Below are 14,811 nucleotides of genomic sequence, written 5' to 3' on the forward strand. Positions count from 1 at the left end.
ACATTTCCTTCTTGGCAGGGGGTTGGACTCGATGGCCCTTGTGGTCTCTTCCAACTCTATGATTCTATGATTCTAAGAACTCTGGGCACTGTAATGCATTAATTGCTGTTGAGAATTCTGAGGGACAAACTACATTTCCCAGAATCCTTTGAAGGAAAGAAGCGCACTTTGAAATATGAGGTGCAAACAACATTTCCCATAATACTTTGCGGAAGAGGCTGCGCTTCGAACGCGTGCGCACTCAGCCTAGACTAGCCCACCCCACCCCCCTCCACCCCGATATTAAAGGATTCTTTAGGCGGATCTGCTCCGAGTAGGACTAAAACCGGTTACATCCGCTTGTCGCCCCCAGTCCCTCACAGCCCTATTCACATCCGAAGGCTTTTCATTTATCATTTCTACCTCTACCTCTGGGGCTCCCAAGAGGGCGCTCTGTGAGACGGTCTAGGCATTTCCCGAAACCGTGAGAGACAGTCTAGGCACCTCTCTCGCTCTCCTCCCTTCTGCAAAGCGACGCCGGCGAGCCTTTTTTCTTTCTTTTTGCCCGCCGTCACGTGACCGGCAGCCGCGGTGGAGGATGGGAAGGGAAGGCGTCAGCTGACCAGGATTCTCTCGGCGCGCGCAGCTTCTCCTGTTCCCTTCCTACCCAGGGGGTAAAAAGGCTCATACCGTCCCTGTCATGGAGCGCTACGACAAGGCCGCCCTGAACGCGCTCTCGCCTCCCGATCCCAGGTTATAAATTAAAACAAATAACATAAAATGGAGGGGGGGAGCGGGGGGGAATGGAGGGGGAGAGTGCTGGGTATGCCTACTCAGAGGTAAGCCCCGTTGGCTTCGATGAGGTTTACTCCCAGGTAAGTGAACGTAGGATTGTGGCCTTCGCTTGCTTTGACGGGGGGGGGGCGACGTGCGTGGCTTTCCAGTGACTGATATGGGGGGGGGGTTGGGGAGTTCCCTGCACGTCAAAATGAGGAAACGAAACAGGGACATAGGAAGCTGCCTTAATACCGAGCCAGGCCACTGGTCTATGTGGCTCAGTGTAATCGATTTATTTGCAATAAAAAGTTAAAGGCGTGGGTGGGTGGGAAGGATTTTCTTTTTAAAAACAACACCCCAAAAGCCGTTATTAGGGGGTGGGTAGGGGAAGCTCTCTTGGATTGCCTGGCGGAATAGCAGAGATTGGTACAAGAAGGTGCCCTCTGAATCTCTACTGGCGGGAGGGTGTTCATTCAGATACCTGAACGCTTGGTTTCTATACTGGCTGGCAACAGCTCTTTGGGGTTTCAGGTGTGGGGCCTCCTCAGCCCTACCTAGAGGTGTCAGGGATTGCTGCAGAGACTTCCTGTCAAGGGGAGAGGGATGGAGTGGAATGTTATCTCATGAGAGTTGGGAGGGTCATCTTGTGCAACCCCCTGCAATGCAGGAATCTTTGCCCAATGTGGGGTTCAAGCCAACAGCCCTGAGATTAAGAGTCTCATGCCCTACCAACTGAGCTATTTGACTTACCATGCTAGCTTTTTGGTGCAGCCCATAGGCATAAGTGGGGATAGTCACTAGCTATGATGGATTTAAAGGGTGATTTAGGCAAACCTGGAGGAAATGTCTTTATCAGCAGCTACCTGATGATTGGCTGTACGGAACGCCCATTTAGTGGAAAGCTGAGATGATGGATTTAATAAAAAATTAAAGAACATCCTGGAGAATTGGAGGCAGTATGCTGCTGAATACCACAGTAGGGGCGGTGGAACAGTGGGATAGGGTATTGTCTTCATTTTGGGATAGCATGTGGTTTGGTTTTGGCAGGGTGTGTGTGTTGTACTTCAGTTTGATCATGCAGGCCTCTGGAAAGCATGAGGAGAAAGAGGGTTGGATTGAAAATTGTCCTGGCGGGGGGTTGGATATGATAATCAAAAAACCAGAAGGCCTTTTTCAAAGTTATCTTTTAAATATGTTCGTTACTGAAATTAAAATTATCAAAACACTGTTATTTAAAACAAAAACAAGTGTTCCTGTTGCCACATGTAGTTTATGACAAAACAAAATTTCTTGTCAGTTTTAACCTTGACAACTGATCATGACTGGAATTCATATTACCTCTTATTCATGGTGGCAGCCTATAGCTCTTTAAACAGTATACCTTATGGATATACTGGGCAAGGTCACCCAGTAAGGTTTGTAGCTGAGTTGACGTTTGAATCCAGATCTTTCCAGCCAAAGTCTGAAGCTCTAACCACACCATTCTGGCTCGTTACGTAGATCTCAAGGAGCAAATGCTGTTCAGACAAGTCAGCCCAGAGTACCTCTGTATGTAAGCAGGAGGTGACCAGTATAAGCCAGTTTACATTATCTAAATGCACCTGTTTTTGACATTTAGATTTGGCCAGGTCACTTTATTTTGGTATAAACAACTAACTCAACAAAGCAAGCATTGACTAGTGGAAGCCCACATAAAAATAAGCTGTGATTCGTGTATCAGATTGAATGTAAAATCTAACATAACAAACCAAATGCTGTATTTGCTTATGGAGCCTAAAGTACTACTAAAATGTGCTTGCATTTGTGATTCACAGTAGCAGCTAAGAAATTTCCAGTTTCCACTAGGTTGCAGTGTTGCATCATAGGCATTTCAATGCTGAAGCAAAATCTTATTAAAACAGTATCTTTATTTTATATTTTTCAGTTGTTTTTGGTTAACAAAGACTTCTATAGAACTTGGCCCTTTTGTGTCAGAATGCAAGGGGCTGAAAGCAAACAAAAATATAGAACAATGTTTCTATACAGAGTCTCACTCCATTATACTGGCTCCAAAAAACTTGTGAATGGTTAAAATGTATTGGATTTCTTACCAACCCTTCTCCATAAGGTCCCAGAGAGGACTACAACAATATAGAAACAAAAGATCAAAATCTGTTAAAACAATATGCAATCAGAAGAAGAATTTAATGGACCCCCTCCCTTTTAGCTGTTCTTATTTTATCTATAAGCCACTTGGAGTCCCTGTTAGGGAAAAAGGCAGAATATAAGTAAATAAATACAACACCACCACCACTCTGGTCAAGAGGCCAGAGTAAAGAAATTCATCTTCAGTGTATGATGAAAGGTGCCGGAGTGGGAACAGCATTCCACAGTTTAGGGGCTGCTGCGGAGAAAATCCTCTTCTAGGCTGCCATTCCCCACATTTCAAAAAGTGGGGGAAGTACCAAGAGGGCTCCCTTTGCTATTCTTATTGGCTGAGAGGGTATGTAGGTGAGGAAACTTTCATATATTTGGGTCCTAAGTCATTTAGGTCTTTAAAGACTAAAGTGAAAAATTGGATGCACACAATTCCCAGCCATTTGCCTCATCCAGCAAATTTGGAAGCAAGCCCAGTTACTCCAGTATGCCTGTAAATCTATCATGCCTAAAATAAAGATGCTTAGTGTAAAATGCCACATAGGGTTGCACACAACTAAGTTATACTTAGTGTAGAATTACTGAAATTAATGGACCTAAGTTAGTCATGTTCATTCATTTCAGTGGGTTTAACTCTGAGCAGGACCAGCACTGGATACAACCCATACTCATCTGCGCATGCAGGTTGGCTCCTCCATCAAATTGAATGGAGATTCCTGTGTGGAAAAGAGAGGTGCTGGTATTTTTCTGCACACATGGATCTCTGTGGTGGGTCACCGGTTGTGCAGTTGTGTTAAATTGGTTGTGAGATGCATTCTCACAGCAGCATCTGAAATAGCACTTGCTTCTGTGAAAACATGCCCTTTAAAATGCAGGTGATCTATGTTTAAATTACCGTATTTTTCGCTCTATAGGGCACACCGGACCATAGGGTGCATCTAGTTGGGGGGGCGGGAAATAAAGGGGGGGAATTATCCATCCCGCTGACTGTCTTGGCTGCTTCTTTAGTCCTGGGGCTGGGGCGGGGGAAGCCCGAGCTTCCCCCGACCCCAGCCCCCAGAAGGGGTCCAGGAGTGGTGGCAAGATTGCGTGCAACCTCGCCGTCGCTCCCGGAGCTTACTGCTATCTGCAAGCCTTCTGAGCCCAGCGGGAACTCCCGCCGGGCTCCCAAGGCTTGCGGATAGCTTCCTGAAGCCTGGAGAGCGAGAGGGGTCCGTGCGCACTGACCCCTCTCGCTCTCCAGGCTTCAGCAAAAGCCTGCATTCACTCCATAGGACGCACACACATTTCCCCTTCATTTTTGGAGGGAAAAAAGTGCATCCTATAGAGCGAAAAATACGGTACATATTTTCCTTCCTCAATATGTATGCAGCTGGTATCCAGAGGGAGCTGTTTGATCACTTGTTAATCCATTGAGAGGTATTTGATTGCTTGTTAATTCTGGTTGTAATACTTGCCAGGAATGCAGCTTTCACTCGATAGAAAACTTTAGTATTAGCATTAGAGTAAATGTTATCTTGTTTGTAGACTTTGAGAATTTTAAAATTCCTATCAATAGTCATTAAATTGAACAATATGGCATACATATTGGCGCATCTTCATAGTGTCTGTCAAAAACAATAGCCTTAATTGTTTCCCATAGACAGTATTAATTACCAGTAGTAGACTTGTTCAGCAGTTCTGAGAAGTGTAATTCCACAAGTAAATCCATCATTTATTGGTTGATTTCAGAACAACTAAAAGTAGGCTACAATCCTAACCCCTGTCTTGCAGTGGCAGGGCTTCACAGAGCAGCCCAGCTATTCATGTTGGTCATGACAGCAGAAACAGGAAAATGCCCCTTCACTACAGCAGCAGCAGGGCTGATACCGCAAAGAAGCCTGGATTGGGCCCGTTACCATCATGTGAGGGCAGTGGGGCCAGCTAAGGATCCAGCAGATCCGGTGCTGCCTAGTCTGTTTCTGGGTGGGACTAATACAAATAGAGTCCTAACTCTAAAGCAAAAACATTTTCATTACTACTGCAGTAGGATCCCCTGTCCACCCAGGGTGTGGTGGGATCAAGAGATGCCTCATGGCACAGTACTAAGACATTGTATTATTACCTTCTTCTTAGCATTCAGATTACCGCAGTATGAGCCTGCTTGGTTATTCATTTTCACTTATCAGTTGTTACACTCCTAACATGCTTTTTCAGCAAACACTGTTTTGCCTCCTTACTTTCTTAACTGTCTTCCTTGCACCTCATCCATCCTACAAACGCCAGGTTAAATGAACATTGGATGTTCCATATGTCAGGCCTGGCCCTGCTCAAGTTTCTCACACTGTGATTTGTTTCTTGCAGAAATGAAACTTCATTAGCTTCGACCCTAAGAACGCTCCTGTTCTTCACTACTTTAATGATTATGTTACCCATTGGGCTGTATTTCTCATCAAAGGTATACGTATTTGAAGGTAATTTTCTTTATTACTACCTGCTTCTTTTTGTTATCTTTGCTTTTTTATCTTAAAAGTAAATCAATTATTTGGATTATTTTTAAAAATTACATATTGTTATATGGTAAGCAGCATTTCTTTGGGTTTTGTATTCTCAGGATTTGAATAATAGCAACGATCTCTGAATATTTTGTTGAAGCATTTGTCAAGATGTTAAAGTATCAAAACACTGAAGGAAGAGGCTTTTCTGTGCCATTCTAAATTTTTGTGCAATGTAGAAACCAAATTTTTCGTAAAACTTGTTTTGAAAACAATTTATGGCAGTGTCTCCCATAAAATTGTCTGTAACTTGTCAATGGATTTGTGGCTGAAGTTGGAAGACAGGACATCCATTGCATTAAATATTCATATTGATTTTTCATTGTGTTTTTATTGCTTCTTTCATTTCTTATATTGTATTTTTAAGATATTACAATGTTAACAAAATAAAAGAAATAATAAAAATGCAATTAAAAGCATCTAGCACAGTGCATTACAATTGGGACTGTGGGCTGAAAAATCCCTAAGTGGCTTCTTATAGCTCAGTCGATAGAACGATAGAACCTGAGACTCTTAATCTTGGGATTGTGTGTTCGAGCTCCAAAGATTCCTGCATTGCATTGCATTGTAGGGATTTGGACTAGATGACCCTCAGGGTCTCTTCCAACTCTAAAATTCTATTATTCTATGATCCTCAACAATGTTCCAGTGCTCCACAGGGGGAAAAGTTGGAAAACCACTTTTTTGGTAGTGTCTAGATATATATTTTGTGTTGGAGATAGAGCAGTGCTTCTCGTAGAAACCAGAAGTTATCTTATCCTTTCAGTTAGAAAATTGGGACAAGCAGAGCTCCTCCTAAATTACTAAAGTGAGTTTTAGAAATTTCCAAATACAATTTATTGGATGAAAGGGCAGTTGTCATTACATAGCTGAACAGAAGCAGTTTACAAATTTTCTCCGTCCTCTGAGTCATCCTCTGGTTTAGACTCTGGAAATGGAAAAACATACTCATGAAAATGTACCCAGAAATGTAACATCTGTTTTCTTGGAATATATGTGGTCTCTCCTTTTTATGTATGTTTTCCAAACAGCACTGCAAAATCTGTTCTCTACATTTCTTTCTTTATATTATTTATAGCCCACACCTTCAGTGCAAGTACTCCCAATATGTACTAAAAACAATTTAACTGCAAGCAAAAACATTTTAACAAAACATGCATAACTTCACCCAAGGAGATTCCCTCTCTGCCTGGCTGGCGTAGTGCCATTGGCAGACTGTTGTTCCTTGGCACACGAATTATCGGGGGCTGCTTTTTCCCACGGCTGGTACCCACTGCTAAGGTGCCCTGCCACTTAGCAGCAGCCCACAGGCACTTGGCCTGTGATCTTGCTGGTGTCAAAAACTTGTGTTCATTTTTTAAAGTTTATTGTAACCCATCTTGAATGTTCGGAGCATAAACACTGAAAATAAGGGCGTGGCTGATATATTTGTGTATGTTTTGGTAGGGCTGCTAAGTTGTACCCTCTCTCCCTTCCCAGTAGTAATAATTTTAAAATGTGCATAACTTAACTTCAGAGCTTCTGTTCGCTGCTATTAATGGGCAGAAGAAGGTGTTGAATATAACTGAGGTGGTGTGTGGCAGTCTTCACCTACCTAGTGCCCTCCAGATGGTTTGGATTACAACTTGCATCAGCCAATGGGAGTTGTAGTCTAGAACACTTGGGGGCACCAAGTTAGTGAAGGCTGGCATGGAGTAAAGAAGTCCATTTTGTTTGCATATGTTGATCATGGAAGAATGTCAATATACATGATTTACCTCTGTGTGTTGCTTTCTTCATAAGTGAAACTTATCATGACTAAAAACATTCTTGCAGCACAGACTTTGCATGTCTACTCAGAAGTAAGTTTCATTTAGGCTTACTGTCTTGTAAATGAGGATAGGATTCAAGACTCAAGCACTGATAATCTTCTCTAGGTTGCAGCTGTTGTGTGAACCATAGAAAACCCTCAAATCAAGGACATATTTATGACACTGGAAGGGTTTTATAGAAGCTGAGGGCCTTAAAAGGAAGATATAGTTTTACTTTAGCCACTTCTGCCCTAATCATACAATCTTTTTATCATTTAAATAATTTGGTCACTAGAAAATATGAAGGCATTGGCTGATTTTTTTTTACTGGCTTCCTGTAAGTTTTAATGCTTCTTCTCTCTCCCACCCCCTTTGTTCTTTTAGGTTCCTTTGGAATGTCAAGCAGAGACAGCTATTTTTATGCCGCAATAGTTGCTGTGATAGCTGTTCACGTCGTGCTCGCTCTTTTTGTCTACGTGGCATGGAACGAAGGCTCACGGCAATGGCGGGAAGGGAAGCAGGACTAAAAGTCGCCGCTGCAGCGTGGCAGGCAAGGAGGGGATGTTTCCAGGTGGAGCGAAGCCCCAGAGTGTAAAGTCTAATAGTCGGTGTTTGAAATGGGACAAGATGGGGTTGCATCATTCCCCCATTCCAGTAGCGTTTTTAGTTTTTAAATTACATCTCTGACTTCATGAGCCTCAAGACCTGGCAGAGTTGGGAAGACTAGAAGGGAGCCTCAACAGGAGTACCCTGGAATCAATTTTCACAATCTGTCTGCAGAGAGCTCCTGGGAAACATTGGCTTGCTTAGTAACCTGCCTAGAACTGCTTTGAAATGAACATCTAGATAATTCGTAAAGTTGAACATGAAGAATTTCAGAGCTTCGCCAACAGAGTCTGGATCAAAAATGGTTGAAGTTCTTTGAAATAGATTTTATTCCTGTGTCTTTTAGATGGGGGTTGGGGTCAACTTCAGGAGCCTTGACTGACAGTATGCTGGCTACACTTCATGGTTAAACAGAACACCAGGTGCTTGAAAAAGTGGCTCCGTATACGTTTTGATGGAGAAGGAAGGATGCATTGAGTCCTGTCCAGGAGCTTGTAACTTCAGTCCACCTGTTAGCACAGTTTTGCATGGTGGCTTTTAATGTAGGATACCTTTCCCCACAAAGCATAGAGTCTACCCTAATCTTGACTCTTAATTCAGTTAACCCCTTCCAAGAAATGCTTTTCCTCAACAATGGAATGTTTTGCCTAATTTCCAAGAACTGTGGTAGAATTACCACTGACAGCGTTACCATAGATTTCGGTAATAGTGTTAGGCAGTCCTAAAAATGTTTGTGCATTATTTGTTGAGACCCAGGGCCATTGAATTTAGTGGACATGATTAACTTAGACCTGTTAATTTCAGTGGCTCGGCTCTGACTAAAACTTGAGTGGATAACACCCCCACAGTTTGTTTTAATAAATGTAACTGATTTGTGTTGCCCTCTCACAACTGATACTTTAAAATATCTTTAACATTTCATACTGTCACCTTTTCCATAATCTTGCCAGATAGCCATTGCTCTTCTTCCTCAACCTGTGTCTTTGTCGATAAATGAGTTTCTTAGTATAGCTACGAATGCATGTGTAATCATGGACAAATGCACAAATCTTTTGAACAAATTGCCACTTTTATTGATTAGACTGGTGACAGCACTGATCCAAAATCACTTCTTGATTTTCACTGGAACCTGCTACACAGGATTCAGCACACAAGCACAGCTGAAATGCACCAATGTGCAGCTGGGAATTGACCTGTTTCAGTAGCTAATGTGAAGTGCTGCTTAAGGACAAATTTTTCCTTAAGGTGAAATTAACTTGCACAACTTTCCTGAATCTTGAATATTTTATCATTACCCTTCCAAGTTTTATATACTCTGTTTTTAAATCCTAACCTAAGAGATAAATCCTGGGATTGAAAATGTTTACAAATGAGAACCTCCTACTTGTGTTACTATAAATCACTAGGAATATTTTAAAACATAAGGATGTAGAATAGTGACAGTGTCTTAAGGGAGTCTGTAAATAAGATGTATCCTTTTTAAAGGAGGAGGAATCTAATGTTGGGCAACGTGCTGCTGGTTCATTTGAATTGCAAATTTATTTTATAGTATATTGTGTTGAAATTTCTCTTCCCTTATCTATGGAATTGATGTATTGTGAACCTTTTTAATAAAACATAAGCATATAGCAGGGGACGCGGGTGGCGCTGTGGGCTAAAGCCTCAACGCCTAGGGCTTGCCGATCGAAAGGTCGGCGGTTCGAATCCCCGCGGCGGGGTGCGCTCCCGCTGCTCGGTCCCAGTGCCTGCCCACCTAGCAGTTTGAAAGCACCCCCGGGGGCAAGTAGATAAATAGGTACCGCTTACCAGCGGGAAGGTAAACGGCGTTCCGTGTGCGGCTCTGGCTCGCCAGAGCAGCGTTGTCACGCTGGCCACGTGACCCGGAAGTGTCCCCGGACAGCGCTGGCCCCCGGCCAATAAATGTGAGATGGGCGCACAAACCCCAGAGTCTGTCAAGACTGGCCCGTTCGGGCAGGGGTACCTTTACCTTTACCTTTAAGCATATAGCATAAATTAATTGTGGACTCAAAAGTAAATGCAAAAAATGAAACGGTTGCTGTTGAATCATCACTTGCTAGCCAGCATGTTTGCAAAGTAATATCTTACCTTCAGTTCTGTAGTTTTCCTGATTACTTTCTATACATTGGCTCTTATGACACACCGGGTGAGGATCCTTGGTGCATGCCTGCATTAAGCCCTGTCCACCAGAATAGGCATTCTTCAAGTGAGAAAACTGCTTTCAGCATAGCCATGTTGTCAAGTTCCTAATATGTACTCAGCATACTGTCTGGGAGAATGAATGCTTTTCTCTTACAGTGAGTCTTACGTGATTTTTCTTTTTTCAGTAATTGGCTCCCGTACTCCTTTCCATAGACAAAGATTTCTGCTTGCTGCTTGTCATTCCGTCCTGTTCCAACACACTCTTAATAATGTGGAATAGATAATATGGCATACATGTTTGCTTATATTCTGGTTTCTTCTGATCTGTGTATGTGTTTGGGACAATGGAATGACAAGCAGCAAGGAGGTACACTTAGATGTTCTTGGAAGTATCCTTATATTGGAAACTGAAACTTTGAATCATATCAAAACAGTTGTTCTATATTATTTCATTCTTCAGAAGTCACAGGGAAGACCTTTTATTTAACACTGGAAAAATACAAGTAGTGTATTCTTGCAGATGAAGGAGCAGGAAGGGGATTTGCCTAAACTTTTAGCCAGCTTCCAAATGAACTTGGAAGAACCGCAACCCTTTGCTTTATAAATGTGCCTATTGCTGCCTACAGTATGTTATGATAATCTAACAGTGGCTGGTGCTGACAGTGTTGGGCACTAACTGGGGTCCAGACGCAGTTCTTAAAGTACCTATTTCTGGGATACAATTACAAAACTCTTGAAACCTTGGGTAGACAACGTGCTGTGTTCTTCCTCTGCTTAACCCACTCCAGTAATAAGCTTGAATGATGGCTCCTCTTGTTCTTTTTTTGAAATAGGAAATTTTACGACACATACTTTACCTGCTAGGTAGCAAAGGATGTAATGCATCTTTTAACACTTTGCTTCCTGCCACTAGATCAGGAATGCCATGCTTGTCTGTTAAAAGAGTCACTCAAATGGAGGCAGAGGAATTAAGTGGAATAGAAACCCTTGAAGCTCGATTCCATTTTTAATACTTTACGCAGCAGTCTCTTATGTGTGACTAGACAGTCATAGCTCAGTGCTGGAGCACTTGCTTTACATGCAGAAGGTCCCATGTTCAATCCCTGGCATCTCCTGGTAGGGCTGCGAGAGAACCCCACTTGGAAGCCTGGAGAGCTGCTGCCAGTCCAATACTACTGAGCTAAATGGGCCAAATTTATCACTTGGTATAGGGCAGCTTCCTATATTCCTTCTTGCGTACTGAAGGTCCCAGGTTCAATGCCCAGCATTTCCTTGTAGGGCTGGGAAACAGTTGGTGTGGACAATACTGAGCTAGATAGATCAGTGGTCTGACTCTGTATCAAGTAGCTTCGTATGTTCACAACATTTTTTTAGTCGTGCAAGCAACTTCCTCCAATGCATCTTGGCCTGAGGTGGTGAGAGCTCACCCACCTGTTCCCCCTACCAAAACATTTTCTGTAAAAATGCTTCCTTTTCTCTACCATTTTCTCTCTTTAATTGTTACTTTTATTTATGTATTCATTTATGACTTGTTGACGTCTCTCTTATGGGCAAATTTCTGTACACAGCAGCTTACAAGTAAAACAAAAGTTAAAAGTGCAGAATTTAAAGAGGTACAAAGGCAACGGTAGGGACAAAAAGTATGGAACCGCAGAGAACCTAATTGACTCAGACTATCGCCCAGTGAACATAGGGACTGATTAGTGATAAAGACCGGCACCTGGCACCTTCTGTTAAAAAACAAGCCTGGATATATGATAAATTCCTGCCTGCATTCACTTTTTCCTATTTTGTGACTTCTGGTCAATGGCTGCTGATTGAGCTCTGAATTTATCCTCTCTCCATGTTTTCAATGGGAGAGCAGCAGCTTGTACAAGGAAAGAAATGAGTGGAGCTGCTGTACTGAAGTGCTCCACCACTGTTCCAAGCATGCTTGGCAGCAGCGACGCTCAGCAGGAAGGGAGAGCAGATGTTTAAGCACGATTTTCATTAAGCAGCTCTTAGACTTTTCTAAAAGGAAGACGTCATGAATGAGAGCGGCGACCTTTCTCTTCATCATGTTCCAGCAGAACAACAGTGGGAATACAGGCTCCTCAACTGAGGGCAATTCTCCTGGAGGACATGTATGCCTTGTGCATTCTAAAGACAAATGGGCTTTGTATGCTTGTTTGTGGTCCAATCAGGTGCCTATACCAGAAGGCTGTGTCTTGAAAATGAGATTTGGTGGAGGGTGGGGAGTTTCTAGTGCAGGGATGAGAAACTAGTGGTCTTCCAGACATTGTTGGACCACAGCTCCTATCATCCTTGCCCACTGGCTATGCTAACTTGAGACTAATGAGAGTTTGAGCCCCAAAAGCATATAGAGCAGGGGTAGGCAACGTAAGGCCCATGGGCCACAAGCGGCCCACAGGGTCATTTAACAAACCCACGAGCTGCCCCCAAGCTGAGCCGCCTACTCGGTGAGTTGCTGCGCACTGCGCTAAACTGGCAGTGCGTGGGGACTCTGGTGCCAGAAATCGTGCACTGGCTCACATGCGCGCAATCCGGCCCACAGAGAGATTTCTGCTGGAGTGAACCAGCCCAGGCGAGGTAAACCTTGCCAACCCCTGATCTAGAGGGCCAGAATTTCCCCATCCCTGCAGTAGGGAATAGGAATTAAGAGGTTGAGTGTCCTAGAGAGCGGGGTGTGGAGAACCTTTGACCTTCCACATAGGCCCAACTCACACCATCCCTGTGTGTTGGCTGTGATAGCTGGAGCTCAACAACAGCTGGAGAGCTGAAGCTTCCTGATCCCATATCTATCCCAAGGCAACGGTGCTGTTGTCAAAAGTACGGGAAAAGACATGTCCATCAGTCTTACGTCTCTCAGCTACTCCTCAGTGTGCACCCGATGAGGCAGTTGTTCCCAAAAACCCTCTTTGAAAAGAAATAAATCCCCAAACAGGCTCACATTCTGCTGATATTTTCTTCATTATATTGGGATGTTTCCCCCTATGTTCTTTAATAATAAAGATTATTAAATAAAGATTATCCTCTCCACTGTCCAGTTTTCGCTGAACAACTGGTGGAACAGTCTGCCACCCCCTCCAGTCTCTTTCATCCTCAAGAACCTCTCTGAAATGTACAGCAGAAGCAATCAATTGATTCTGAGACACAAGCCTGAACTTCATATCCTCTTACAGCAGTGACTCACATGTTAAAGCCAAAACTTATCTCTATTCCACCCCCAGCTAACAAGTTAGAAGTGAGATGTGACGTCTTCTTTAAAAAAAATAAAAGCTGACTTGCCCAGTCATTGAGGTTCTTGGCATACTGAGTTCTCAGGATAAGAAAATTCAGAATTTCCTATCTCAGTGGAAATCGATATGCGTTTGTGCCCGTGTCAGAGGAAGACAACCACTTCGCTATTTGCGGTAAGTAAAGTGCACTTTAGTTTCTTACACAGCTACAGAGAGCTGTGGTGTGGAGTGTTCTTGTTGAGGCTTCAGGACAACTCTGCCGTTTTATAGAATATTCCATTTACATCCCTTTCATTTTCCAGCCCCCTTCCCAAATGATGAACCTTCTGTAGCCACTAATCATACTCTGCCCTCACTGTTGTTATTTGGGGGGGGTTGGGGTCTCTCCAGCCCCCCCCCCTGTATAGTGTTGCTGCAAAAAGCTTGGACTTTCTCCAAGTCTGCTAATGCATCCCTCTGTCTTATGCGTGCAGGTGGCACCATTTTGCCTGCGTCATCAATAGCACTCACAGCCTGAACACTGGAAATAGAGGGAATGATAAAGCTGGGGGAGGAGAGAGAAGGATCTAGTTACTGGATTTGTGATGATGCTTCCGAAATATTTTTCATCCAGATTTCTTAGTTTTTGAAGTTCCAAATCACCATGGCTTCCATTCAGAAGTGGAACCAATGCATTAGGAATCCCCCATTTTTATTTATTTCCAGATCGTGTACAGTGCACGCTGCATGCACAGTTCACCATAGCTTTTGTCTCGTTCATTTCTAGTCTGCCAGTAATATTACCAATGCACAGAGCCAGCCCTACCAATAGTAGGCAGATTGAGGCAATCACCTTGGATAGCAGATACATATAGCCCTAGCTGTTCCCTTGACCCCCTTGACCAATCCATTTCTGATGGAAGTCAAAGCTACGTGTTCCGCAGTGCCTTGTCATGCAAGTCTTAAACTTGCCTGCTCTCCCTCAGGGCAAAGAGTCAACAACCAATAATCTAATCAGCTTCTGGACACACCACGAGGGGAGGGCACCATCTTGTCAATTTGCCTCAGGCAGCAAAATGTCTAGGACTATCCCTGCCCTAACATGACGGGGGGGGGGGAGGAATCAACCTTGCTGTGGTGGTACTTTGGAGTCTTGCAAACACAGAGCAGGCTATATGGACTTTCTCCTGATCCAGTAATGCTACTTCAGTGCTCTTGTGTCTATCTTGACAATTTCTGACTTAAGGAGCAGCAAGTACCCCTTGTTTTCAGAGCTCAGTATGTACATCGGTGTCCCTATGGTTCTGCGGGGGAATCCCAAAACTGGGGATGGGGAGTGGCTTTCCAGGCCTCTGTATCTGGCCTTCAGGACTCTTACCAGAGCCTGCTTCTCACCCTCCTTGACTGTTTTTGCCTGGATGTGGAAGACAGACTGCTGTGTGTGAGCGTGTGTGAAAACTATCCACCTGTATAAAGGTTAAAAAATAATAATTCATTGCTCCACCTATTTTCCCTCTAGTCAAATCCACAACTAGCATTCAGTTCGCAGAAGTTTATGCGGCCCTCATGCAGAGAAACATTCCCCACTCCTGTGCTATGGTGTGCCTAGAA

The 14,811-nt window shown here is 43.5% G+C and overlaps 1 protein-coding gene across 2 annotated transcripts; it reads left to right on the plus strand.

The window, feature by feature from the left end:
- The first annotated feature begins 573 nt into the window (after positions 1-573).
- Positions 574-9,453, plus strand: VMA21 (vacuolar ATPase assembly factor VMA21). 2 transcript variants are annotated; one of them, XM_082207337.1, is made up of 3 exons: positions 574-732; positions 5,236-5,345; positions 7,601-9,453. In XM_082207337.1, the coding sequence occupies exons 1-3, from the start codon at positions 680-682 to the stop codon at positions 7,741-7,743; spliced, it is 306 nt and encodes a 101-aa protein (XP_082063463.1). In that variant the 5' UTR covers positions 574-679; the 3' UTR covers positions 7,744-9,453. The 2 variants fall into 2 exon arrangements, with proteins under 2 accessions (XP_082063463.1, XP_082063464.1); XM_082207338.1 differs by lacking the exon at positions 574-732 and adding an exon at positions 761-854.
- The last annotated feature ends 5,358 nt before the right edge of the window (positions 9,454-14,811 follow it).

This window comes from Podarcis vaucheri (genome assembly GCF_965113315.1).
Source record: "Podarcis vaucheri genome assembly, chromosome: Z".
NCBI classification, from domain to species: Eukaryota; Metazoa; Chordata; class Lepidosauria; order Squamata; family Lacertidae; genus Podarcis; species Podarcis vaucheri.